Genomic DNA, 27,403 nt, shown 5'->3' with positions numbered 1-27,403 from the left:
GCCTTAACAAAAATTATGCATGTGTTTATTTGCTAGATAAATTACAATAACTAGTTTTTGTGGTAGGAAGAATCACATTTCCTCAACTCATGTTTTCTATATGAATCTACACTCTCCTTTTTGTCCCATCTCTTACTCACTCTACCTCTCAGAGAAGTTTGTTCCATATTTCTTAACTGACTAAATCGGGTACATTAAAAATCATTTATTAATAAGTTCTAATCTCTTTTTCATGTGCTGCACCCTGAACTTGATCTGAATGAAATGTCTCAAAATCTTACCGGAAGGTGGGAGTCAGGTAGGTGCACAGGAGTGCCGTCAAAGCGATTTGAGTCTCACCTTCCCAACCCTATTCTACAGCCCCATTTTAATTACTAGTAGGAGAAATTTGGGGTTTTTTTGTTTATTTTATCTCCATTTGCCTGTCTTCTATGAATATTTGTCAGTAGATTCAGAATCCATGCAGAGGGATAAAATGGGAGAATTATTTATTGGTCCTTTCAAACACAAAATATGCTCCAGAAAATATAGATTACCATTTTTTTTCCATACAGATATTCATTTGTTAAGTTTTCAGATTCAATTTTGGTAGTGTATAAAGATAATGAAATTTGAAATTCTAGTGTTCAACTGGAGGTCTCCCAAAATAAGATACATGATTATTTGCAGAGTAATTCCAAAATGTTACCTACATTAAGGTTACTGCATGGGATCAAACATACAATATTGCCTATTCCCTGCAACATTCATAGGAGGATAAGAAGTATGGACTGTCCTCTTCCAGGGCATCTACTGGTAGGACAAGAAAAGTTCTGGACATGTCAATATCTCCTTCTATCAGAACACCATGAGCAATCCATTACTTCAGATCTTTAAACAATAAGGTCCCCTGGGGCACCTGGGTGGCGCAGTCGGTTAAGCGTCCGACTTCAGCCAGGTCATGATCTCGCGGTCCGGGAGTTCGAGCCCTGAGTCAGGCTCTGAGCTGATGGCTCAGAGCCTGGAGCCTGTTTCCGATTCTGTGCCTCCCTCTCTCTCTGCCCCTCCCCCGTTCACGCTCTGTCTCTCTCTGTCCCCCAAAAAATAAATAAACGTTGAAAAAATAATTTAAATAAAAAAAACAATAAGGTCCCCTAAACATTTATAAATTTGTGAATTCAACCTTCCATAGTTATGCATGTCTTGTGAAATTTTATCAAAATTATGAGCAACTGATACCAAATATCACATGGAAGGACGATTTCTTGAAAAAATTCTGGGAACTTCCCCAATGCATAGGCATCAAAACGATGTTTAACATCACCACGTTTTTCTGAGATGGATATAAAAGAGGAACAGACATGTCTGCCACACAGGGAGCTGAAGTGAGATACAAAGACAATCTGGAAGGCAAAAGAAAGACTCTCCAGATTCACTATAGCACTGCATCGAGCACCAAAACAGAAACATAAATGGCTGGAGAAAAAGCAGCCAAGTGAGGAATCTTGATATATAGTCAAGAGAAACCCAAATTATTTTCAGTATGCATAATTGGACTATTCTGAACCCATGAGGTGAGACTGCATTTAAAAAGGGGCAATTTGGTGTAGTGATTGTGGGGTGAATGGCACTTTGGGGAAGACTTCTAGGGCTTGAATTCTGAACATAATAATTTTTAGTTGACCTTAAGTAAATTTCTCAGCTTTTTCTTTTCTTTTCTTTTCTTTTCTTTTCTTTTCTTTTTTCTTTTCTTTTCTTTTCTTTTTTCTTTTCTTTCTTTTCTTTCTTTTTTTCTTTTTTGCTTGTCTGTTTGAGAGAGAGGAAGTGTGTGTGTGTGTGTGTGTGTGTGCACATGCGTGTGAGCTGGGGCGGGGGGCAGAAGGAGAGAGAGAGAATCTCAATCAACCTCCACACCCAGGGCCCAGCCTAACGCAGGGCTCACTCTCACATTCATGAGGTCATGACTCTAGCCAAAATCAGGAGCTAGATGCATTTAATTGACTGAGCCATCCAGGTACTCCAAATTTATCAGCTCTTTATGGCTCTCTTTCCTCCTCTTGAATCGGGATAATACAGAGTTTAGTACACAAGGTTCTTGCTAATATTTAATGTAAATTACTTAAAATAATGATTTCACACACGGTAAGCATACTATAATATTATGGTCATAATAATAAAGGAAAGACTTCATAGCATTTTTATTTTTTAAAAGTTTATTTATTTATTTATTTTGAGAGAGAAAGAGGCAGAGAGAGGGAGAGAGAGAATCCCAAGTAGGCTCCACACCATCAGTGCAGAGCCTGATGCAGGGCTCAAACTCACAGAACTGTGAGCTCATGACCTGAGTGGAAACTGAGATTTGGATGCTTAACCAACTGAGCCACCCAGGCACCCTCTTCTTAGTATTTTTAAAAGGGGGCAACAGGGCTTTTGCAAACAATCCAATTTACAGGGATTATAAGACATAGCCATGCAATGCCTCCTCTGGAAGATGTGAACATTTTATAGACATAGTTTTATTTTTGAAGAAATTTCTTCATGTATAGAGACTGCCAGTTCTAATACCAATATTCCAAGTCGGAAAAAGTCTCTAGCTTCTGGAAAGCTAATTTATTCTAAATATTCATATTATTAGTTCATTTGCAGAATTTGAATCAGTTAATCAGTTTCTGTTTCATGAAACATCTGGCCCACTCAAAACTTGGGACACCAGTTGAGTTGTTTTTTTTCCTATTTCAGTGGCCACTCTTTCTCTGTCTCCTTTGCTAGTCCCTCTACATCTTTAATCTGCCTGAGCAATGCCATGCCCTAGTTTAGCACCATTCTGTTCCCTTCTCTTTACTCCCAAGGTAATCTCATCCAATCTCGTGACTGTATCACGTATATCGCCTGAAAATTGCAAAAGCTACATTCCATATACAGCTGCTTCCCCGGAAATCCCAACGTGTATGTGTAACTGCCTCCTTAACATTTTCATCTGGATTGGTTAATAGACACCTCATGTTTAAAGTTTCAAAACAGAACTCTTGATCTCCATTTTCCTACAAAACAAAACAAAAAATCTTGTATCTTTTCTCCATCTCATCAAGTGACAACTTTATCCTTCTGAGTTAAAGTAAAAAAATCTTGGAGTTATACTTGACTCCTCTTTTTCTCTAAAACTCCACATCTGGTCTATCAAAATACCCTGGAATCACCATTTTCAAATTACTTCCAGGATCTGGTAACTTCTGATTTGCTTCACCATCAACTTTTTCCTTAATTATTGCAATTACTTGTAACTAATTTCCCTGCTTCCACAACTGTTCTCTTATACTTAGTCCTTCATTCAGAAGGATAGTGGACTCACTGAAAACATTAAGTCATATATTATCACTCCTGTGGATCAACACTTTTCTACCACATTCTCACACTCATTCAGACAAAAAAAATATGCTACAACCTTTAAATGTATTTAGAATTCCAGATGATCTGAATCCTAATTACAACAACTTCTCCTACCTCTTTTAACCTTTCTTAATTTTACTACAAACACTACTGTTCTCCTTGCTGTTCCATGCACATCTCAGAGCCTTTACTCCTGCTATTGCCTCTGACAAAGCACTCTCCAGATATCTGCATGACTTTCTCCTTGAACACTGTTGATTTCTATTCAAATGTCACCTAATGAGTGATGTTTCCCTTGTATACTGCGTACACTAAAACCTTCCCACCATCCTGACCCTCTCTACCAAGTGCTTTGCTTCACTTCTCTATATTTTATTAGTTATCACTTAATATGTTATATATTTACTTATTTTATAGTGTTGCCCCAACTAGAATATAAGCTCCATGAGGACAAAGGGTGTTTGATTATCCAATACTATAACCTAAACTCTTGTTTAGCATGCATTATTTTATTTTTTTTATTTTTTAATTGAAGTACAGTTGACACACAATAGTACACTAATTGCAAGCATACCACATAATGATTTAACGCCTGTATATGATTTGCTATGCTCAACACAAGTGTAGCTACCTTCTGTCACCATGCAACGCTATTACAATACCATTGACTATATTCCCTATGTAGTACCTTTTATTCCCATGTCATATTCATTCCAAAACTGGAAGACTATATCTCCCACTCCGCTTTACTCAATTTGTCCAACCTCTATATACCTCCCACCCTTGTGCATTGTTGGCAAGAATCTAAATTGGTATAGCCACTGTAGAAATAATATGGAGCTTCTTCAAAAAATTAAAAGTAGATATACCATATGATCTCATAATTCCACCCCTAGGTATTTACCCAAAGAAAATGAAAACACTAATTTGAAAAGACATATGCACCTCTATGCTTATTGCAGCATTATTTACAATAGCCAAGATATACAAGCAGCTTGTGTCATTGAATGATGAATGAATAAAGATGTCATATGTATATATATGTATACACACACATACAAACACATACACACTATGGAATGCTACCTAGCCATATATAAAGGATGAAATCTTGCTATTTGTGACAATATGGGTTGGACTAAAAGGTATACTAAGTGAAATAAGCCAGACAGAGAAAGACAAAATACCATATGATTTCACTTAGATGTGGACTCTAAAAAACAAAACAAATGAATCAACAAACAATAAAAAGCAGAATCAGACCTGTAAACTCAAAGCTGAAAAACAGCATCTGGCATATAAAAGACAATAAATAGTTGTTTATGGAATAAATGTAGACACCTCCCTGGTGTCTACACTGCATTTGAATTAATCTTCAAGAATTAGGCCAAAATCTCATAAATTCATGGCTAAGTTCATAGTTACAGGTCTTTGATCTAAACTAAAGTCATACAAATATAGGTCAACATGTGAGAGAAGGTTACATTCTAAATGGGAAACCTATAAATACATATCATGACATCTAGAAAGAAATAATCATCATGGGTACTCTTAAAAGCATGGTAGGGGCACCTGGATGGCTCAGTAGGTTAAGTGTCCAATTTTGGCTCAGGTCATGATCTCACAGCTCATGAGTTTGAGCCCTGCATCAGGCTCTCTGTTCTTTGCGGTCAGTGCTTGGCCTGCTTTGAATCCTGTGTCTCACTCTCTCTCTGCCCCTCACCCCCGACACACACACTTTCTCTCTCCCTCTCTCTCTTTCTCTCTCAAAAATAAACATTTAAAAGCATGGTAAGGAATTCCCTGCAACAGAGGATTGGTATTCAAATGAGGGCTCTGCTTCCTAGAGAAGCCCTATCACCAATGAACCATCTGTTTTCCATCTACATGTGCAAAATGCCATTGATTGGTTCAATGTGAGATGGCTAGATTTTTTTGTCTGTGGTCTGAGTGTGACAAGTATTCCTGCATCTGTAACTACACTGTATTAAAAATATATTCGTTAACAATAGTATACTTGAAATTTGTTAAGAAGATAGATTTTGTTTTGAGTTTATTCATTTATTTTGAGAGAGTGAGAGAGTGAGCATAAGATGGGAAGGGGCAGAGATAGAAGGGGAGAGAGAATCCCAAGCAGGCTACAGGCGATCAATGCAGAGCCTGACATGGGGCTCAATCTCAGGAACTCTGAGATCATGACCTAAGCCCAAATCAAGAGATGAACACTTAACTGACTGAGCCACCCAGACAACCCAAGAGGATAGATCTCTCTCTTTTTTTAAGTTTATTTATTTATTTTGAGAGAGACAGAGACAGTGCAAGTGGGGCAGCGGCAGAGAGAGAGACACTGAGGATGGCAAGCAGGCCCTCTGCTGCCAGTGTAGGAGCCCCACATAGGGGTTGAACTCATGAAACTGTGAGATCATGACCTGAGCTGAAACCAAGAATTAGACACTTAGTGGACTGAGCCACCCTGGTGCCCCAAAAGGATAGATCTTAAATGCTCTCAACACGTACACACACACATACACACACACACACATAGAGAAAAGGAAAGAGTAAAGGAAAAAGAAAAAGAAGGAGAAGGAGAAGGAGAAGGAAAAGGAAAAGGAAAAGAAAAAAAGAAAAAAAGGAAAAGGAAAAGGAAAAAAAGAAAAAAAAAGTAACTCTGAGGAGATGGATATGTCATTAGCTTGATTACGCTGATCGCTTCACAAGGTATATATATATCAAAACACCAAGTGGTGCACCTTAAATATATACATTTTTGTCAATTACACCTCAATAAAGCTGAAAAAAGCATTTCTTGCTGTAAGAATTATTCTTCCTATCTAAGCAAGATGGAATACTGTATTTAGAAAGAATCTACATGTCTCATGTCTTATTTATATTAATTACTTTATTATAAATAATAATAATTTTATTATTACGTTATAAATAATTACATTATTTATTTTATTATTACATTATAAATAATTACATTATTTATATTAATTACCACTTTATAGATTATTTCCATTGTCCATATTCTTAATGCAGAAAATGAATTTTCTGACACTGTCGTATGCTGCTAGAATGGCATTGTGTGTACTGTTTTAGAAGCACTGACTTCCAGTGTTTACCTCAATAGTTTGGGTATAATTGTGCATATCACAAAGCTGAGTGTTATTAGAAAATCCAAGGCTTAGCACATAATTTGCAGAATTCCCATTATAGAAATTTGCCATAATTTCCATTTTAGCAAAACATCAAATGTCAAGACATTTATACAAGTTTTTCTCCTTTCACATTTTAATTAAATTGTAGAGCAATTGATGTTCATTCATATTCACTGCCAATTTAAGACCTAAAGCTTTAATATTTTATTAAAATCCTTTCTACTAAAAAATGAACAAATAACACATTGAATAAGAGATAAGGCATTTCTTTGAATTATATGCACAATTTTAAATACATGTTAGATAACAGAATGGATACTAATACTGAAAGGGTATATTGCAGTGAGAAGTCGTTGTAAAGAACACTGGCTGGATGGAATCAGGAAATCATACTATAGTCCCAAAGCTGTGACTTTCTAGAATATAATGCTGACCAAGTCACTTATTCTGTCTCACTGGAAAAATGAGGGCACAAGGCAAGATCATTATTATGATCTTTCTGAGCTCTAAAGTCCAGTGATCATGAGAACATTGTTGATAATGAGAATGTTATAGAATGTTAGAAATTAAAATTTTTAAACATAAGTTAGGATAAAGACTGAAATGGACGTGTCGTCTTTCAATGACCCTTCCTCCCATAAAAATACTTCCGTAGGTGTTTTTGTTACTTTCATTTAATCCCATTTAATTTCTGATTGTTGGATATGGCTTCAGGCTGTGGCTGCCAAACCTGGTTGACTAGAAGTCTTTGAAGAACACTTCAAATTTCTGATTCCAGATCCCTGTCATGAATTACTTAACCGAAGTCTCTTGGAACAATGGCTGAGAATTTGGATTTTTCTTTAAAAAATGTATTTCTATACAGTTTCGGTAATACAGGGTTGGAAAATATTGCCAAGATTTAGCCCTTCCTCAATGCATTTCTATACTATATTGACCAGGCTTTTGCATAAGGAAGAAAAAAGTAGAAGAAAATAAGAAAATGAAAGAAAGAGAGACACCCTTGCTATACAGAATAATAGATCTTTAATTGCAGAAGCTGAGGACATTTGGACACACTTTGGAGTTGATATCTACAAATGGGAAGATTTGTGTAGTTTTCTCTCAAACTGAACCATGTGGACTGCCACCTTTCTAAATACAAGCTCCCTTTATTAAACAGCATAGCAGAACTTGTGTGTGTGTGTATTTAAGAGAAGTATGGTTTTTAACATTCAACTAAAATATGTACCTCTACACAATTTTAGAAAGTAATCTTCTAAAATGAGGAAATAGTAACCCCTTGAAGTTAACGTAGGCCATTGCTAAAGTACCACTACATGTACAAAACTGCCTTTTCCTAGACGTTTATTGTTTGGTTATGTTTTTATATTATTAGCAAAGCATTAACACATATCACTATTCTCCTATAAATACATTTTATATTGAGATACAAAACAATTTTTTTCAAGTGGTTGCCTGTTAACTTTGGGTTCAGTATTGAAAGCCCTTGGTAGGTACCAAATAACCCAAATAATTCAGTTTTAAACAAAGGGGTGAAAAAAGGAGGAATCCAGAGGTATGTTTGAATCTACCATAACAAATGAAAAAGTGCCTTAGAGCAGCTGGGAAGAGGAAAGCAAGGCCAAAACCAGCTTTTAATCACATGTGTGAAAGTCACAAGTTGAAACATACTATCTAGACCCTCATTCTGCCAGAACTTTCCCTGTTAAAGCCTAGCTTGAGGCCAGAACTACCAAGAAGTACAGGCACATTCTACAACATTCTATATTTACTAATTCATAAAGGACTCAAATTGTAACTGGCCCAGAGTCTCTACCATGAGGCATATCATTAGAAAAGAATTCAAAATATGCACCTCCTTAATCACAATAAAGTGGGGACATTCCAAATGTTAAATAATGGATTATTAATATATTATGGCACAAATACATTCCCAAATATTATGCGACATTTAATGGTATTTAAAAAAAATAATTAATGGAGTAACAGTCATGATATAATAAGTGCAAATATACAAAGTTATAAAACAATATATATAATATTGTAGCATTTGGTAATACTATGTACATAAAGCCCCCTTGCTCTGTGCTCCTCCCCTGCTCGCTCGCTCTCTCTCTCTCTCTCTCTCTCAAAAATAAATAAATAACAATAAACAAATACATACACACATACATACATAAATAGTATCAGGTCACCATTTGTAACTTAAATACATATGGGTTCATACACAGCATTCTTTTGGGTACTCCCCCTTCTGTATTGATCTGATTTGCATTTTTTAGCCAATTTCTCCATTAGGATTTATGCTTCTCTGAAAGAAGACGGTCTTATCTTTTATAACTTAGTAGCCAATGCACCAACTGTCATAACACAGGCAGGAAATAAATGCATGATAAACAAAACCACAAAATAAAAATGAAAATGTATTTGTTTACATCAAATAATAATAATATTATTTTAATAACTTTTAGATATTCAGCTATTAATTTAATTTCTTAATCTTAGAGCTTTAACTTCTTACTTATGGGGCAAATGAGCACACTGGATCAAAGAAGAATAAAGATGAGAATAACATTTGTTCATTTATAGTTTTATATTTACTAGTGTGCAATCAAAACGTTCCTAAATTTTATATTGTTTTTAAGACAAAGCTTATGAAAATAAATAGATTTTAGACTAACAAATGCCAAAAAATTAACACAATATGCAGAAGTTAAAAAATTAAAACCATGGAAACAAGCCTTAAAATATCATACAAACCAAACAAATAAACTTAAAATTGTTAAATATAAATACATTTCTTCAAGTACGTTAGTTTGTCATGGCCAAAAAAACAAAACCCCTTTATCTTCCTCTTCATTAGCATATCCAAATCAATTATCCAGATACAAATTATATATATATATATATATATATATATATATATATATATAGTTTCTATGCTTTTGTTGTTTCAGTTTCATAATTCCTCAACTTAATGTACTTGGCAAGGAGTGACTAATTCCTGTTAATATAGCAAAAGGAATAAACAGGGTTTCTTTGATATGTTGAAGCTATGCCTAAAGCATTGTCTCCTGGAATCCAGAAGCAACAGGGACAAAAAGAGAGGGAATGAGAGAGAGAGAAGGAGAGAGAGAAATCAGTTGAATATTAGCGCCAATTGCATGAAACATACTGAAGAAATATATTCCTTGCAGTGGAAGAAATTCTTCAAGAAAAAGCTTTATCTGAGCACCAGCTTTCTCAATATATTTAGAATGTTTAGACACAAGTTATATGCATGGGGAGTTTATTATCAAAAATGAGTCTGATAAGATAAAGTAATGAAAGACCTAAAAGTTAGCTCTCACCATTTTCACATAGATTATTAACTATAATCCCTAACTCCTCAACCCCCCCCCTCCCCCCTGGACACATATTTGATATTTGGCTGTTCCACTTAAATGAGTAGAACAAAATTTGATTGCTGGGAAAATCCCCTATTTCTGGTCCATAATGAATCATGTTTATTACTTTTGTGGTTCCACATATACTTTTGTTTAAGAGTATTTTTTTTTCTTTTATGGGGAACATTTGGATTTTCCTTTTCTGGTAAAAGGAGTCTGTAAGGGAGCATTATTTTTAAATATGTCTATACTGATCAGAAAGAAAGCATCCTGATTCTTGCTAGGTTCACTCAACTCTGTTTGTGTCCTGCTCACCCCCTTGTAGTCATCTCCAGCAGGTAGTTACTTTGCAATCCAGTCTGGCTGGCGCTCTAGCTACTTTCTAACTCGCACTCCTCAGGACAGGTGCCCTTACTCCTCCGCTCTGTCTCCATTACCAAGACCAATTGCCATTTAATGCAGGAAGCATCTCTTCAGCTTCAGCTCCATATCCTAAGACTGTGTGATGTACTACTCTGGCAGTTAGAATGATATAAAGTAAGTTTTTCACACATGAACTAGGACCTCATTCTTTACCTATATTTTTTTTAAGTTTTTATTTAAATTCTGTTCAGTTTGTTCTCCGTAGTTAAGAGTCTGTTTCTTGCTTTGTCTTCCTCTTCTTTTTTTCCTTTGCTCATTTGTTTTGTTCTCGAATTCCACATGCAAGTGAATTCATGTGATATTTCTCTTTCTCTGACTGACTTATTTTTCTTAGCCTTAAGGCCCTACCCTCTAGGTCCATCCATGTTGACTCTGTTTCTCTGGCCCAGGGTATCAAAATACTAATCTCGGTTATCTCTTAATATTGAACTATATAAGGATGCACCGGTTTCGATAAGTAAAGTCACATCCAAATTATACCTGTAATTTTCTTTCCTTTTTTTTTTTTGCCTCAGAAATATTTGGAAAGTTTTATTTAAATGGTTTGTATTCCCTTTTAACCAACACTAAAAAGAAAATAAGTTACTGCCATTCCAAACACGAGTGTCGCTTCAGAGAGGAGTGGGCATGGATGTTAAGAGCTGGGCAGTGCCTGCTTCTCCAGGCTGCTCTTCCCAGCCCTGCCACTCTGGGGTTGGATGGCCAGTCCCAGGAGTTCACTCATTCCTGGGCCTTGGAAAGTGAGGGAGCAAACTGCCCATCCTGCAGAGAAGGATTTTCTCTCCCCTGCAGGTTGGGACATGAGCATGGTGAGACCTGGTGGTTCTAGAGGTGAGGGGAGTGGAAAGGTCAGATCCGAAATGTTCCATGGAATCTCCAGGGCTTCCAGGTCTGGAGAAATATGTTTGCTAGGAATATAAGATGCTTTGAGAATTTCTGCAGTCTGTATTCTCTGACTACCCAAGAGAAACCTACTCTGTTGGTCAAAGGGGCAGCAGGGAGGGAGGGGAGCAAAGGCTGGAGGCCAGGAACTGGTCTGGCCCCAGTGAAAAATTCCAGAGGAGAGTGAGGCAGGCAGCAGTCTTTGGTTTTCTGGGTCCTCTTCCTGGCAGCTGTAGAGGCTGTCAAGCCTCCTGCCTACCCAGTTCTTGAGGTGTGGTCTCCCAGGCAGTGGGCAGCACTGAGAGAGGAACACTGGCCATCTGTCACAGGCTGGTGGGGGCCCAGGCCCTGGGCCTTCAAAATAAGGGGAGCAGGCCCAGCAGAAGGAGCAGGAGGCTTGGAGAGGATCTGCTTCTCCAGCTGGCCAAAGCACAGTGGTCGTGGTTGTTACCGACGCAGGCCACATAAACCATTGTGTGGGGAAAGTAGTTCTGCTTATGATTGCCATGCAGCAGGTGGGGCCTTTGGCGAAGACCGATACATCTTCCCTGCCATGGGTCTAAGGGCAGAGGGGCACGGCACATTGAGCCTGGTGTTTGTTGTGAGTATAATCCACTATGGAAACATTCTCTTACTCACGCCTACCACCTTGTAGCCAGGCCCATTGCCACACAGGATGGCAGCGGAGGGCTTCTGGTCCGTGTCGCTCGCCATGGGGGCCAGACCAAAGATAGAGTCGCCACAGGGGTTGGAGGTTGTATCCGCCAAAGGTGAAGATGTGGGAGTGGTCCTCAGTGAAAAAGGTGAGCTTGTTTTCCAGGGAGATCATGGTGCCTGCCTGTGCAATTCCCCAGCCCATCTCCACCGCCTGGTGCAGTGCCTGCTTGGTCTTTCCCTCCAAACTATACCTGGAATTTTCACCTATGACTGTTTCTGTACTTAACCCCCTTGTGCTTACCCTCCTGTTAGATACCCATAACGTCATCCTGGATTGCTTAGAACTCTTAGTGATTTCCATTTGAGTCAGAGAATTGCTGCACGCGTTGAATGCTGTCTTAGCTATCAGAGGGTAAGCTGGTATTGTTACATTATCCTGAGATATTTATTCAGAAGAGTAACAACTCATAATTTTCCCAAAGCCCCCAAAATGAAGAGGTTAAAACACATTTTAATTCCAGGCTAATAACCTCTTTTAACATTATTTTTCCTTTAATTCCAATTGTATGTTTTTGTTCTCTTTCTTTTTAAGGTTGTTTATTATTATTCAGGTTTTTTTTTTAATTTTAACTCCAGTATAGTTAATATATGGTGTTATATTAGTTTCAAGTGTACAATACAGTGATTCAACAATTTTATACACTGTTGTGCTCATAAATTACTCAGAGTTTTAATTAGAGCACAAGTAGTTGAACAGCCTTTATCCAAGTTACTTTATTTTTGTTCAGTCTTCATTAATGCCTCTGTTACTCATTTTGAATTTAAATGTAAACTATAGAAATAATCTATTTATTGACTAATTTCTTCAGTGGTCAATTACTGAATATCCTAAGTTTTGATAGTGAAACCAAAATTGAAACCATTAATCTAACCATGAAAAAAAAAAAAAGGAAAAATATATCTTACTGTAGAATAATGTTTTAGGTCTTCTCAGTAATTTACAGAGATACCATTTTTTATAGCCAAGCTGAAAAAGAAATAACCGTTGTACATGAAACCAAATTTTGGCTAATTAAAACAAATAAAACCATTAAACTATTACATTAATTTTGTTCCTTACCAGTAACTTAAATTTGTGAGTAGTTAACAGGGGAAAAAAAAGAACACCCTCTCCTCCTACTTGCTTAATTACACTCAAGTCTGCTTGCTCAATGACACTCCCATTCAAAGCAATTTTGTTCATTTTACGAAAACTGAATTCTAATCTTCCTGCATTGTTTAGTTAAAACAGACTTCCAGGTAAACTGCTTCTTATTAATCCCCAGTATGACAATGTTTCCCTTTTAATAAACATTATCAATTATTCCATGTGTTTTTTTTTTTTTCCCTCGTATGTGCTTTTAGTATCACCAGTTTAAATAGCAACTTCATTTAATTAGCTTTTTTAAAAACTATCACTGGCCAGGGTTACAAGTGTGTAGTTTGCCCTACTGGGAAAACTAAATCTTTAATCCTATGAAACTTTTATACACAAAAACACTATAGAAGCCTCTCAGTAGCCATTCTTGTCAAAACATCTCTGGAATACTAACAAAGCCTTAAATCCTATTTCTCTTTATTTTAATGACCACATTTTTAAATATTTATCTTTTTTAATTTTTTTTAATGTTTATTTATTTTTGAGACAGAGAGAGACAGAGCATGAATGGGGGAGGGTCAGAGCGAGAGGGAGACACAGAATCTGAAGCAGGCTCCAGGCTCTGAGCCGTCAGCACAGAGCCCGACGCGGGGCTCGAACCCACAGACCGTGAGATCATGACCTGAACCGAAGTCAGACGCTTAACCGACTGAGCCACCCAGGCGCCCCAATGACCACATTTTTAAAATGAATTCAACAAATTGAAAACAAGAGCCCAAGACAAAACACACAGTTCAGAAAACGTAGCCTTCCATAAACTGCAGTAGGGTTGTTTTCTTTAAGCATTGGTTAATTAGAATTAAACATTATGTAAGATTCTCCTAAGGAGAAAATGAGCATTTTGGTAATCAAATTTACATAATGTTGATACACACAAGTATATAGAATGCTTCATCTTTACAAAAATCAACTATTTGTTTAGGAATTCAATTTGGGCAGAGCTAATACTCAAAAACTTATTAGAGCTTCCTTTTTCCTTGGTTTCTTTGCCACTGTTTTATCTTCTTTTTGTTGCCAGCTTTGATGTTTCATTTACTACCTCAACTTCATTTTTCAGGTCTTTCAATGTATGTGTTCCTTACGGTCTGATATTTATTCCTTCTTTCCTTCTCTTTAAGATTGTTTTTCCCATCTCTCAGAGGTTTAGCTAATTTCTGACAAATACTTGTTCTAGCTCTTTTTCCTGAGAGTTAGCTCCTCATTTCGGATTCTCAACTTCAACTTCTTTCCACAGCCAATTCATATTCATTTGCAACAAGGAGACAAGGATGTCAGTTATGGTGTGGCCAAAATACTGTCAGTACAGTAGTCAATGCAGGCAGCTGTGAAAGCTAATGACAATTGCGTGAACATCATATTAAGTGAGAGAAAACCTGGGGCTCACAGTAATACTGTAGGAATCAGCAGACACAGGCAATTGTTAGGCATGATGGTTATTCAGATAAAAAAGTGGTTAAGATCTATAATAAAGACATGATTTGACTGTTGTACTAATGGATAAATGAAGTAAGAGAGTAAATCAGCAGTCTTAAGAATTATCTTTAGGTGGTGTTATGGGCTGAATTGTGTCACCCTAAAATTTATATTTTAAAGCCCTAAGCCGTACTCCCTCAGAATATGAATTTTAGATTGCCCCAGAATAGAAGATCTGTTGCCCAGATTAAAGCAACCTCTCAAGTGGTCTCTCTAACTCTCTTAACTGGTCTTAGCCATCTTCTACACTGTTATAATGGTGATCTATTAAAATATACATCCACCTATGATACCCTCCTGATGAAAAGCTTCCAGTCATTTCTCTGATCCAAGTGGATATAATTCATGCAACACACAGCCTTCTGTTATGGCTTGGAAGACTATCTTTAATAAAGACCTTAAGCATCTTTCAGCCTCACTTCCTCACATATCACCTTATGTTCCAGTGTTACCAAACTGCTGGAAGTTCCCCTGATCCTGTTAGGTTGTTTCATTTCTCCATGACTCTGTGTGTGCTCTCCACTCTCCCAATAAGTCCTTTTCTTCTCTGTTTTCCCTTCAGTCCTTCTGGTTCTCTTTCCAGATTTCTACAGATAATTTTTTATGCCTTGGCATCGCTCCTACCAAACACAGCACTTCGGAATAACAGACTACACAGTCATAGATAAGGAATATTCTAGCTCTAGTCCCTGAACCTGGCACACAGTAATTTCACAAGTTGCCCTGAGCTCATTCAGAATTAGCTATCAGAATTAGTCACATAACCATTTTTTTGTGAAGGTATACACTCAAGAACTCTATGGCAGACAATTATTTAATATTCATTACTCACCATATTTATGGGGTCAACTGGTCCAATGCTGTTTACATAAACATCAGTTTCAATTACTGTGGGCCTCACTGCAAAATACCAACACAAGGAGTGGTCAAAGGTAAGATCAGAAGTTGTGTTAAAGAAATTTTAGCTTTAATAAATCTTCATAAATAATAACATTTACCATTTAAATAATAAAATATCCCTCATTAGAAAATGAGGAAACATAGCCCGTTACAAAAACACAAACACCTTTTCAGTTTACTAATCAATTATGTATGTAAAAATTAACACTTTTAACTAAAATATTTTAATGTACAACCTAAAAGTGTTATAAATATTTAAATCATTCATTAAAATTAACAAAGTTAATTCAATAAAAATTGCTAGATAATTTGCTTTCTGCAATATTATAGGATTTTAGAATTGGAATGGGTATTAGAAGCTAAATACAAAATAATCCTACTTAATGCATATCAATGGTGTGCTGGTAAATGTTTAACAACAGCCTTGCTCCAGTGGTGGGTGGGGAGGAAGCCTTGATTTATCGTTCTTACAGATATCCATGGGTGACTATTCCCACAGAGACTCATTTAAGGATACCAATGGGAAGTTGCTGAAAGCAGACTTGGGACAATATCAAGTAGCTATTGTGAGCGAATATAAGCATGTTCTAGCACACAATGGACTTGAAGCATGGTTCTGAGGATTAAAGAGATAATGTCTGTCAAGCATCTACGTTCAGGTCTGATTCTTATGGGGAGCTTCATAAATATTTGCTGTTACTTCTTTCTCCCGTGTTAACAACATTCCTTTAGGTTGTTTAAGTTGGCTCCAGAGTTAGGTGTATTTTTTTTTATGTTTTTATTTATTTTTGAGACAGAGAGAGACAGAGCATGAGCAGGGAAGGGACAGAGAGAGAAGGAGACACAGAATCGGAAGCAGGCTCCAGACTCTGAGCCATCAGCACAGAGCTCGATGCGGGGCTCGAACACACAGACTGTGAGATCATGACCTGAGCCGAAGTCGGATGCTCAACCGACTGAGCCACCCAGGTGCCCCAGAGTTAGGTGTATTTTTATCTAACTTTCACAGAGTATATTGTAGAGATGTCACTATAGAGTTCATCTATTGTGTTTCATACATAACCATTTCTGTCTTTCCAGTTGGTCTTAAATGGTATATACTGTATATCATTGTTTTTATATTCTATCAAAATGTGTAGTGCAGGTCAGCCTTTTAAATGTTGTCAAATGACATGATTAAATAAACATCTGCAATGCCACCATATTTAATTGTGCTTATTTGTTTGCTGTGAAAAACATTGTCACATAGTTTCTTTTATTCTCCTTATCCTACTAAATAAAATATAAAGGGTTCATTTATTGATTTAGCCAATACTTGTTGAGGAGTGAATGTAAAGGGTTCACAAAGTAGATAAGAAGAAAACCGTTTCAAGAAGAAAACCTATTAGATACCTCACAGAGATTTATAGAGAGATGATGCAAACAAAAGAAAACAGAAAAAAAAAAACACCTTGTAGATTGAAAGTTTCTATACCAAAGTGGCATGTTTAGTAGTATTTACTCGGCTCCCCTTGCTAAATTTTATCTGATTTCCCATTTCTGGCCTAATATTTATCATTCTTACAATTCTGACACTATGTTCAACCTCTCAGGACACACATCCACCTCTAATACATAGCTGAGTCCACCTGTCAGAGTCTCTATCCTGCTCCAAGGCCCCTGTATTGGAAACTTCCAAGCTAGAGGGTCTCCCATGCCAGCAAGATTCAATGGAATACTTGAGGCATTTGGCAAAAACAGTGCCTAGAGAATTTTGAAAAATGTTAAATTTTACCATTTGTGATTAAAACTAAACTACACTTAGAAAAACATAATAACATTTACAAAGTTTGTTTTTCCTCAAATAAAGATTTTAGTAGGTGGCATATATATTTCCTTACTAGAAAGATAAATGAGATTTGCTAAAAGTAGATTTAGTATGCAAAACTATAGGTCTGTAGACCTGTACAATACATGACTGTGTTATTCAATCTGCTAGCCAATAATTATATTTTGTATAAATGTAAGGTCACATGATTTATAGAAGGCTTTATAAAGCCTGATGACTTCTGAGATGATTTGCCATTTATTTTTGACTATGAAATGAAGCCAATAAATATCATACAAAATTAAGATAATTTTGGTCAGATTTACACTAATGGATTTTATGAAACCCAATTAATAAAAAATAGGTTGATTTGTTCCATATGTAAGTATATATATTGCCAGTTAAAGCAATTAAGGGCAACGTTCAGACTTATTTAATTAGATTATTTTTCAGCTCATCTGATAAATCAACAAACACTAAACATCTCTTTACTGCATGATAGTAAGGGCTGAACATTGTCTATGCCAAGAAATAAGATTCCTGAAGACATTTCTATATACAGGATGTACTTTTCACATTTACAGTGTAGAACATTTTAGATTTGAGTGATCTATCCTGGTTTCCTGATATCAATATTTCCTTAACCAATTATAAGACAAATATATGTATACTATAAAAGTATTAACTCTTGCATTAGGGCATAGCCACACAGAAATATTTCATGAGCAACATAAAACAAGTCCATCTGGGATGGGACGAATGAAGAATCACATTTAGTGAGTCCCATGTAGAACATTGCTATTGATGAAGATATTCAATAAATAACTCAACAAATATATATTTGCATACCAGGAGTATTTTTAAAGTTATTGTGTCTTCTATTTTAGATCTTTGGGCTCTTTGTATTTCATTCGGTTCTTTAAACTTCAGGCCCAAAACATGAGGAAGAATAAGCCTGCAGGTGGACTAAAATATTTCAGATTAATTTTGAAACTACAGCTAGAGATGATATCTTTCAAAATATACAGTAATGAGGAAAACAACAGAAATCTGCATTGTTCCTTAACAGTGACTCATTACCACTTTTATTGCTTCATACTATAAACAATACTTGTGGGTGAAATCACTGAAAATATAGGCTTCTTGGAAGAGTAAATATTTTTTCTTAGCACCATGATTTTCTCAGTCCAAAGTTGTTTAATTGCAGGGGTGGTATTTAAAAAAGAAAACTAAAAGGACGTTGTCATTCCAGGCTCATTAAGTGATCATTAGAAAGCGGCCACAGACTATGTTTAATTCTTCAACACACATGGAAATGAGAGATCTCCTTTTTTGTGACAACATAACAATGCTGAAAAAACATGTACTTCCATAGCAAATTACATTTTTCATAGATGGAAGGCAGGTAGACAACACTGGATTATTTTTGCAAAGCCCCTCTCCGCATTGTGATTCTAAGTACTTTGCTTTAAGTATCTCACCAGAATATAAACTCTTGGTGGGAGTGAATATATGGAAAGAATGGACATTTTGGGCACCTTAAAGAAAGTGCAGAGAATAGTATGAAGAAGGAAAAAGAATTAAAAAAAAAAAAAAAGCAGTGAGGTCAATGAAATTTCCATGTTCAGCTTCCAGATAGCTAAAACCAGATACCTCTTTTCCAGACATCAAATAAAATGGATTTAAAAAATATTCTCTTCATAATCATTTTTAACCATGCTTTCTTGGATGACATATTCAAATAAAGATATCTTTAGCAGATCATGTAGCTTCTGGGTCACTTTTTTATATTAATTCCAATTAATTAATTAAGGTTAATTAAAAATTAATTCTGGTCAATTAAAAACTCTAATCCTAGAACATAAGTTTAACAGTCTTTTCCATTAAAAAAAGAAACAAACCCATTGATTCATACGATACCATTATAACACACTGACTCTGAAAGAACCATAATTAATGTTTTTCTTGCCACAGAAAAGACAGCAGGGGTTCTCAACCCAGATACTTTTTTGGGTTTGGGTCCAGATACTTCTTTCCAGGACTTGCTAACAGGGAAATGTCAACTAGCACTCACCATTTCCCTCTGCAGGTTACATATGGGCACATAGGTATTTGGCTATGTGTGGATGAAAAGGTACACATGGGTAAATAAGTACTTAAGTGAGTCTAATACTGTAGCCACAATACTAACACAAAAATCCAGAAAAGATACTAACACAAATTTTGGATAGAAAAAAATGCCTACAAAGAGCACTTCAACGGTCAAGTCATTTATTATGGATACAGGTAAAATGCTACTATGCATGGTACATATGCTTACTTAAATAGAAATTAATCAAATTAAAGTAAAACTGTATTCTCTTAGCCAAACAACATTTCAATACTCAATAGCCAATAACCAATTTAAGTATCCAATGCACATATATGACAATTTTAATATATATTTAACTATCTATTTTAATATAACTTAATTTATGGGGGCACCTATAAATTAAGGTGGCTCAGTTGGTTAAGCATCTGACTTCAGTTCAGGTCATGATCTCGCAATTGGCAGGTTCGAGCCCCATGTCGAGTTCTGTGCTGACAGCTCAGAGCCTGGAGCCTGCTTCAGATTCTGTGTCTCTGTCTCTCTCTGCCCTCCCCCCATGCTCTGTCTCTCTCTCAAAAATAAATAAACATTAATTTTTTTTAATATAACCTAATTTATATATATTTAATTAAGCATATTTATTTATTTATTTGTTTGTTTGTTTATTTATTTATTTACTGAAATTGTCTTCTTAGGAAAATATAAGATGGGCCTCTTGTTCTGTAGTTAAACATCTCTGTAGGCAGCAGACTTAGCAACCTGCTCCTGCTCCTATACCTGATCAAGGTAAAAGAAACAGAGGAGCCATGGGTTCTAGAGAGAAAAGCAGTGGAGTATCTTCACACCCACTCTTTTGTGTGTCTAGGATATTTTAATTTCTTGTGGGCATAATTCACATCAAAAGAAGCTGACTGGGCTAGAAGGATCTCACTAGGTTTTTGACCCAAGAAAGTTGTGCACCAGCAGCACACATCTCATATCTACTGATGGAAGGGCTGATGCTGGTGAAAGGTAGAACCATCTAGGTTTCCCAGGTCAAGGAAGTAAACAGTATAAAACGCCTATGAACAAACAACAGAAAACAATCCTACCCTCCTACTCATAAACGTTGTTATTTATACAAATGCCTCTCAAAGGATATCAAGGGCTAATTAGGATTTGCCTGAAATGAAGTGGAAACTAACAAGACAAAGGTTTCAACTGCATCCAATGAAATGAACAGGAAGACCATCCCCCTTGGTAGTTCCTCATGTTCCCATCACTAAGAACCTCAAAGACTTAAGCAGATGGAATAAAAGAGCAGATCACACCTCCTCACCACCTCACCCCACCAAGTCCCTCTCTAGTAGCACTTGCCTACCCCATGACCTAGGAGAGTGATGGCATTGATTCTGTTCAGATATTAATTTTTAGATTAGCTCAAACTATTTGAATCACTAAAACTCCTTGGAAAGCCATAGACCCTATCCTAATAGTTGTTAAGAAATAAAAAAAAGAAGATTCAACATAGAGTAGTTGAAAATTCACTAGAATTAGACAACCTTTTAATGTTAATTTGCCTTAAGCTTAGAAGTCCTCAATAAGTTGACTGTATAAATTTTCATAGCATCAATGAAGAGTAAAGATAGCAATGAAATTCTGGACAGAGAGGAATGCCTGCAAAGGTCACCTAAACAAGTCAACTATTCATTATGTATACTCTGAGGTACACAGATGAAGTGCTACTATGCATGGTACGATTATCAAGGTTCTTGGGACATGTTTAATCTACACTATTAAGCAAAGTGATGATGTCACAGATGTACATAGAATTTGAAATCCCATATCTTGATCTGAAATAATATACTTTAAATGTAAATTGTTGAAATAGAGCTATCAAAATACCTACATATGGAATAAAAAAGACTATATGTACTGGCTTCTATTCAGAAAATATACATTCAGCAAATATTAAGTGAACCTTATGCTTCAGGCATTGCTTTAACAACTAGGGATATGGTGATTTCTACTTTCAGGGAATTTATTTATTGGAAGAAAACAGACTATCAACTAATAATAGTGAAGTATGATAAGTAAAATGGAACTACAGTTTTCTGCTTCTTGTGATAAATATTTGGTATCAAACTAATCTTCCCAATGAACATAACTATAAAATTTATTTAAAAATTTTAAAATTATTGAAAGAATCACACAGCAGCTAACAAAATCAGGATTTGATGCAACAATTTCCTTGAAGGATTGGAAATGCAATGATGTAAGCTCTACATTATGCTGGCCACTTTTCCCCATTGGTGCATTTGCTGTTTTACTGCACAGAAATGGCTTAGAATTTGCATCTGCCGCATTGGGCTGGAGAAACAAAAATTGAAGTTAACATCTGTCCAAACAGCTATGACTTCTCTGCCAGTCAGAGTGGCTACAATGAACAAATCAGGAGACTATCGATGCTGGAGAGGATGTGGAGAAACGGGAACACTCTTGCACTGTTGGTGGGAATGCCAACTGGTGCACCGCTCTGGAAAACAGTGTGGAGGTTCCTCAAAAAATTAAAAATAGATCTACCCTATGACCCAGCAATAGCACTGCTAAGAATTAACCCAAGGGATACAGGAGTGCTGATGCATAGGGGCACCAGTACCCCAATGTTTATAGCAGCACTTTCAACAACAGCCAAATTATGGAAAGAGCCTAAATGTCCATCAACTAATGAATGGATAAAGAAAATGTGGTTTATATACACAATGGAATACTACTTGGCAATGAGAAAGAATGACATATGGCCTTTTGTAGCAACATGGATGGAACTGGAGAGTGTTATGCTAAGTGAAATAAGTCATACAGAGAAAGGCAGATACCATATGTTTTCACTCTTATGTGGATCCTGAGAAACTTAACAGAAGACCATGGGGGAGGGGAAGGGGGAAAAAAAGTTAGAGAGGGAGGGAGGCAAACCATAAGAGACTCCTAAAAACTGAGAATAAACTGAGGGTTGATGTGGGTGGGAGGGAGGGGAAAGTGGGTGATGGGCATTGAGGAGGGCATCTGTTGGGATGAGCACTGGGTGTTGTATGGAAACCAATTTGACAATAAATTTCATATTAAAAAAAGAAAAAAAAAGGAACCAACAGAGAAGAATTTAATCAAACATTCTACCTGCAATTTCTCCTTAAAAGGTATTTACTAATTCCTAAATTGTGCATATGCACAGTGTGATGCTAAGAAACCAAATATAAATCAGAATCTGAAATAATATGTAGAGGGGCGCCTGGGAGGCGCAGTCGGTTAAGCGTCCGACTTCAGCCAGGTCACGATCTCGCGGTCCGTGAGTTCGAGCCCCGCGTCAGGCTCTGGGCTGATGGCTCGGAGCCTGGAGCCTGTTTCCGATTCTGCGTCTCCCTCTCTCTCTGCCCCTCCCCCGTTCATGCTCTGTCTCTCTCTGTCCCCAAAATAAATAAAAACGTTGAAAAAGAAAAAAAAATTGAAATAATATGTAGAGATTTCAGCTATTTCTGGCATATGTGGGGCCATCAAGGAAAGGGGTTCCTAGTACAAACCTCAGGCTGTCAGTGGAAACACTTCAAATGGTTATGCCCTGAGGAAAAGCAAAGTTTTACAAAAAGAAATACACCAGTTTGGGCCAAATAAAGGCAATTTCCTTAACTTGACTACTAAAACAAAATTAGAATCCTCTCTGGAAGGGAATAACATCATCTAAGTCTCCATTATTTTTTTTTAATTTTTTTTCAACGTTTATTTATTTTTGGGACAGAGAGAGACAGAGCATGAACGGAGGAGGGGCAGGGAGAGAGGGAGACACAGAATCGGAAGCAGGCTCCAGGCTCTGAGCCATCAGCCCAGAGCCCGATGTGGGGCTCGAACTCACAGACCGTGAGATCGTGACCTGAGCTGAAGTCGGACGCTCAACCGACTGAGCCACCCAGGCGCCCCTCCATTATTTTTAATATACTCTACTGGCATGCAATAAAAAATTAACATACAATAAATGAAACAAGCAAATCAACTTAAACCAAGACATAAAATGAAAAAGAAATTTTTTAAAAAGTTATACAAGTGATCAAGATACTGTGATTATCAAAGACTAAAATAATTATAGCTAATATGTATAAGAAAATAGATAAAAAGATGGCAAATTTGATAAATACTTGAAATACTTTAAAAATCATTTGCAAATACTGCAAGTAAGAATTATTGATCCAGAAAAGAGGCCAATAATAAAAGAGAATGAGGGGCACCTAGGTGGCTCAGTCACTTAAGCATCTGACTCTTGATTTTTGGTCCAGGTCATGATCTCATGGTTCATGGAGTCAAGCACCACAGTGAGCTCTGCACTGACACCACAGAGCCTTCTTGGGATTCTCTGTCTCCCTCTCTCTCTGCTCCTCCATCATTCACATTCTCTCCCCCACTCTCTCTCAAAAATAAAATAAACATTAATTTAAAAAAAAAAGACTTAGGGAAAACGTCAAACATATGTGCAATGGAGTCACAAAGAAATTGACTTAGAAAAAATATTTGAAGAAATATTCACGAAGAATTTTCCAAAAGCAATCAAAGATTCCAACAAATGGATTCAAGAAGCCCTATGAACTCTCCCAAATACCAAAAAGAAAACAAAAAGTCTGGGGACCTTACATAAAACTGCAGAAACCCAAAGACAAAAAAAAAAACCCTGCAGAGATAAAAGATAGGCTATTTCTAGAATAGCAACATTGTTGTTGAAAAGTGATTTTCAACATAAATAATAGAATATAGAATAAAATGGAGTGAGGTTTATAAAATTTGGAAAGGAAACAGCAACTATCCTGGGTTTAAATGTTAACTGAAAATATCATTCAAATGAAGGCAACATAAAAATATTTTTCATGTAAAAACAGAAATAATTTTTTGCCCTGAAATTTACACCAAAAGAAACACTGTAAGGAATATTTTTTCTAAATGGGGACACAGTACTGAAGAAAGTAAAGAATAACAAATGGGATAATTTCATGGTAAAAACTAATTGCTTTTAAACACTTTGATAATAAGAGTGAATTTTGGTATTTCAAAATATAAAATAAAAATACATGGATATTTGGGGCACTTGGGTGACTCAGTTAAGTGTCTGACTCTTGATTTCGGCTCCGGTCATGATCTCGTGGTTCATGAGATACAGCCCTGCATTGGTTTTTCACCGACAGCATGGAGCCTGCTTGAGATTCTATCTCTCCCTCTTTCTCTGCCCCTCCCCTGTTCACACACTGGCTCTCACTTGTGCGTTCTCGTTCCCTCTCTCTCTCTCTCTCTCTCTCTCTCTCTCTCTCTCAAAATAAATAAACACTTTTAAAAGTTTTAAAAAAAGAAATGACAAAAAAGGGAAAAAAACCTCAGATCTTAAATACAAAAAATACCGCAAATGTTATTATGAAACAACTTAACACTAGTAAATTTGAAAATTTATATTCCTTAAGAGGTTCAGCCTACTAAACCTGATTATTAAATTCATTGAACCGGCACACCTGGATGGCTCACACTCTGTTGAGCTGGTTTAGCGTCTGACTCTTGATATGGGCTCAGTTCATGATCTGTGGGATCAAGCTCTGAGTTGGGCTATGTGCTGATAGCGTGGAGATTGCTTTGGATTCTCTCTTTCTCCCTCTCTCTCTGCCCCTCCCCCGCTTGTGCTTGCACTCTCTCTCTCTCTCTCAAAATAAAATGATAAATAAACATTAAAAAAATAAAATACAGTAATTGAACTGTTAAAATTTTTTTCCCAAATCAAACTCTATACCAGCATGACTTCCCAAATAATTTTCCTGAATATTTAAGGAAAAAATATCATCCATTTTAGATAAACTCAGATGAAAAGGGAGGTAAACCATAACTCTTTGTAGATGTTATCATGATCTCAGTTCTGCAACTAAAAGAGACATTAAAGAAAGTAAAATAAATGGCTAATGTCTTTCATGAACATAGATACAAAATTCCAACACAAAATATTATCAAATTGAATCTAGTGATATTTTGTAGTTACCATATCACAACCAACTGGTATTTGTTACAGAACTGCAAAGTTTTAAAAATCAGACAAAGCTACTTATAGAACAAACAGTAAGTAGAATAAAGGGCAAAACACAATCAATATGATTGTTTCAGTGGTTGCACAGAAATTATTCAAAACATTGAGGAAAAAAAGAATTCTAGCAAATAAGAGAAACTAACAAGCATCTTAAAAAAGAATCCTACAGCAATCATACCTAATAGTGAAGTATGAATTGCTCTCCCTGATACCAGGAACAATCCAAGACTATTCAAAATGTACTCTAGTCCTACCTAATTCAACATGGCATGAAAAAAAGCACAATTTTGGAAATAAAGTAAAATATTCTTTGTTTGCAAAGTAGACACTATTTGCAATGCAGTAATTATTTGTAATGGTCAACTATCTTTATAGAATATCTAGAAGAATATAACAATAAATGATTAAAATTGATACAGAAATTTCACAAGGCTTCTGAAGACAAAAAATATGCAATTTAGCCATTTATATATATATTGCTAATGTAAAATTAGAAAATAAATTTTTAAAAATGTATTTACATTTACAACACAAAATCCAAATATATAGAATTAAATCTAGTAAAATATATTCAACATTTCTTCACAGGAAACTATATATACATATATATACATATATACATATATACACATATGCATATGTATATACATATATACACATATGCATATGTATATACATATATACATATATCCATATGTGTATATATACATATATATATGTATATATATAGAGAGAGAGAGAGAGAGGGATGATGCTTATGAACTTGGTATGGTAAAAATTCAATATGGTAAAGATTTCAATTTCTTATATTGAGCATAGATTTAATGCAATCCCAGTGAAAATGTTGGCTGAACTATATTTTTTGTTTGTTTTAAAAAAGTCATGGGGGGCACTTAGAAGTTAATTATTATAAAACTTACACTTAAATACAAATGACTGAGAAGAACAAAGTCAGATTACCTGCACTATTACTGGCTTAGAATTCATTAATTAAAACAGTGTTGCACGGGCACAAAACTAGATCCCTACCTACCTTTCAAATAATCTCTTTTAGGAAATATCTCTCAGCTTTTCAGGCAGTTTTATCAAAACTTTGCTGTTGTACTCTTTATTGTAGCAGTTGTAAAATAATTATATCAAAAATATTTATGTCTTTCTTCCCACATCAGACTGTGAATTCGTAACACTGCCAATTTAATAAATTATCAAACTTAGTCTCTGACATACATCAGACACTCAAGGAATATGAGTTATATGATTAAAATGACATCAGTAAATAAGATTTTCATAGTCCCCAAACAGATAATTCAAACTTACCTCCTATATCTGGGCGAAGTTTATTGTCATAGCCTTGAAGCAATGAGTTGAGAATTTGTGTTATATCTCCTTCATGAATCTTTGGTGCCAAGACCCAAGTTTTGTTCACTGTTAAATCCTCATCATCTTCGTCATCCACTTTATCAACACTAAATAATTCAAAAATGATAGAAATTTCAACAAATTGTGTACTTAAAAACACAGTTTAAGATAATCATAATTCTTATTTCTTTGTTAGGAAGTAGTAAGAGGAGAAAAAAGCATTAAAAATATTTTACATTCAGTAAGACTGATACTTTCTTCATATGAATCATGCTGATATAATAATACTCAAAAATTAAGAATTCAGTACAAGAAGTGTAGCACATAATTTTTAAATAATAAGTTAAATCTTGACCACATCCACAGTTGTCATTTAAGGTCATAGAGATTATGCACTGGAAATGTGAATGATGGTCTTAGATTTGCACAGTATAGAATCTGCACAACTGTTTATGGTGACTCAACCACAACACATCCCCCCCCAAAAATTAAAAGGTAAATAAATACAGGAAAAGTTGTAATAATTGCTATATAGTGAGATATTTAAAAATGCATGTGTAGAAAAGAAGAATAAAGGAAAAAGTATTCAATACATCTATGCCTCTTCTTTCAATTCAGAAGAACCT

At 35.8% G+C, this 27,403-nt stretch overlaps 1 protein-coding gene across 1 annotated transcript in view; it reads right to left on the bottom strand.

The window, feature by feature from the left end:
* Nucleotides 1-27,403, bottom strand: part of GABRG1 (gamma-aminobutyric acid type A receptor subunit gamma1) — a 71,487-nt gene that overhangs the window by 30,834 nt on the left and 13,250 nt on the right. The window contains exons 2-3 of the mRNA XM_003985410.6: nt 26,736-26,884; nt 15,379-15,446 (exon numbers count right to left, since the gene is read on the bottom strand). Coding sequence (XP_003985459.1) covers nt 15,379-15,446; nt 26,736-26,884 — 217 coding nt within the window. The remainder of the gene's footprint in view (nt 1-15,378; nt 15,447-26,735; nt 26,885-27,403) is intronic.

This window comes from Felis catus, chromosome B1 (genome assembly GCF_018350175.1).
Source record: "Felis catus isolate Fca126 chromosome B1, F.catus_Fca126_mat1.0, whole genome shotgun sequence".
NCBI classification, from domain to species: domain Eukaryota; kingdom Metazoa; phylum Chordata; class Mammalia; order Carnivora; family Felidae; genus Felis; species Felis catus.
Note: the sequence above shows the minus strand (reverse complement) of the source record. Positions and strands in the feature narration are given on the sequence as shown.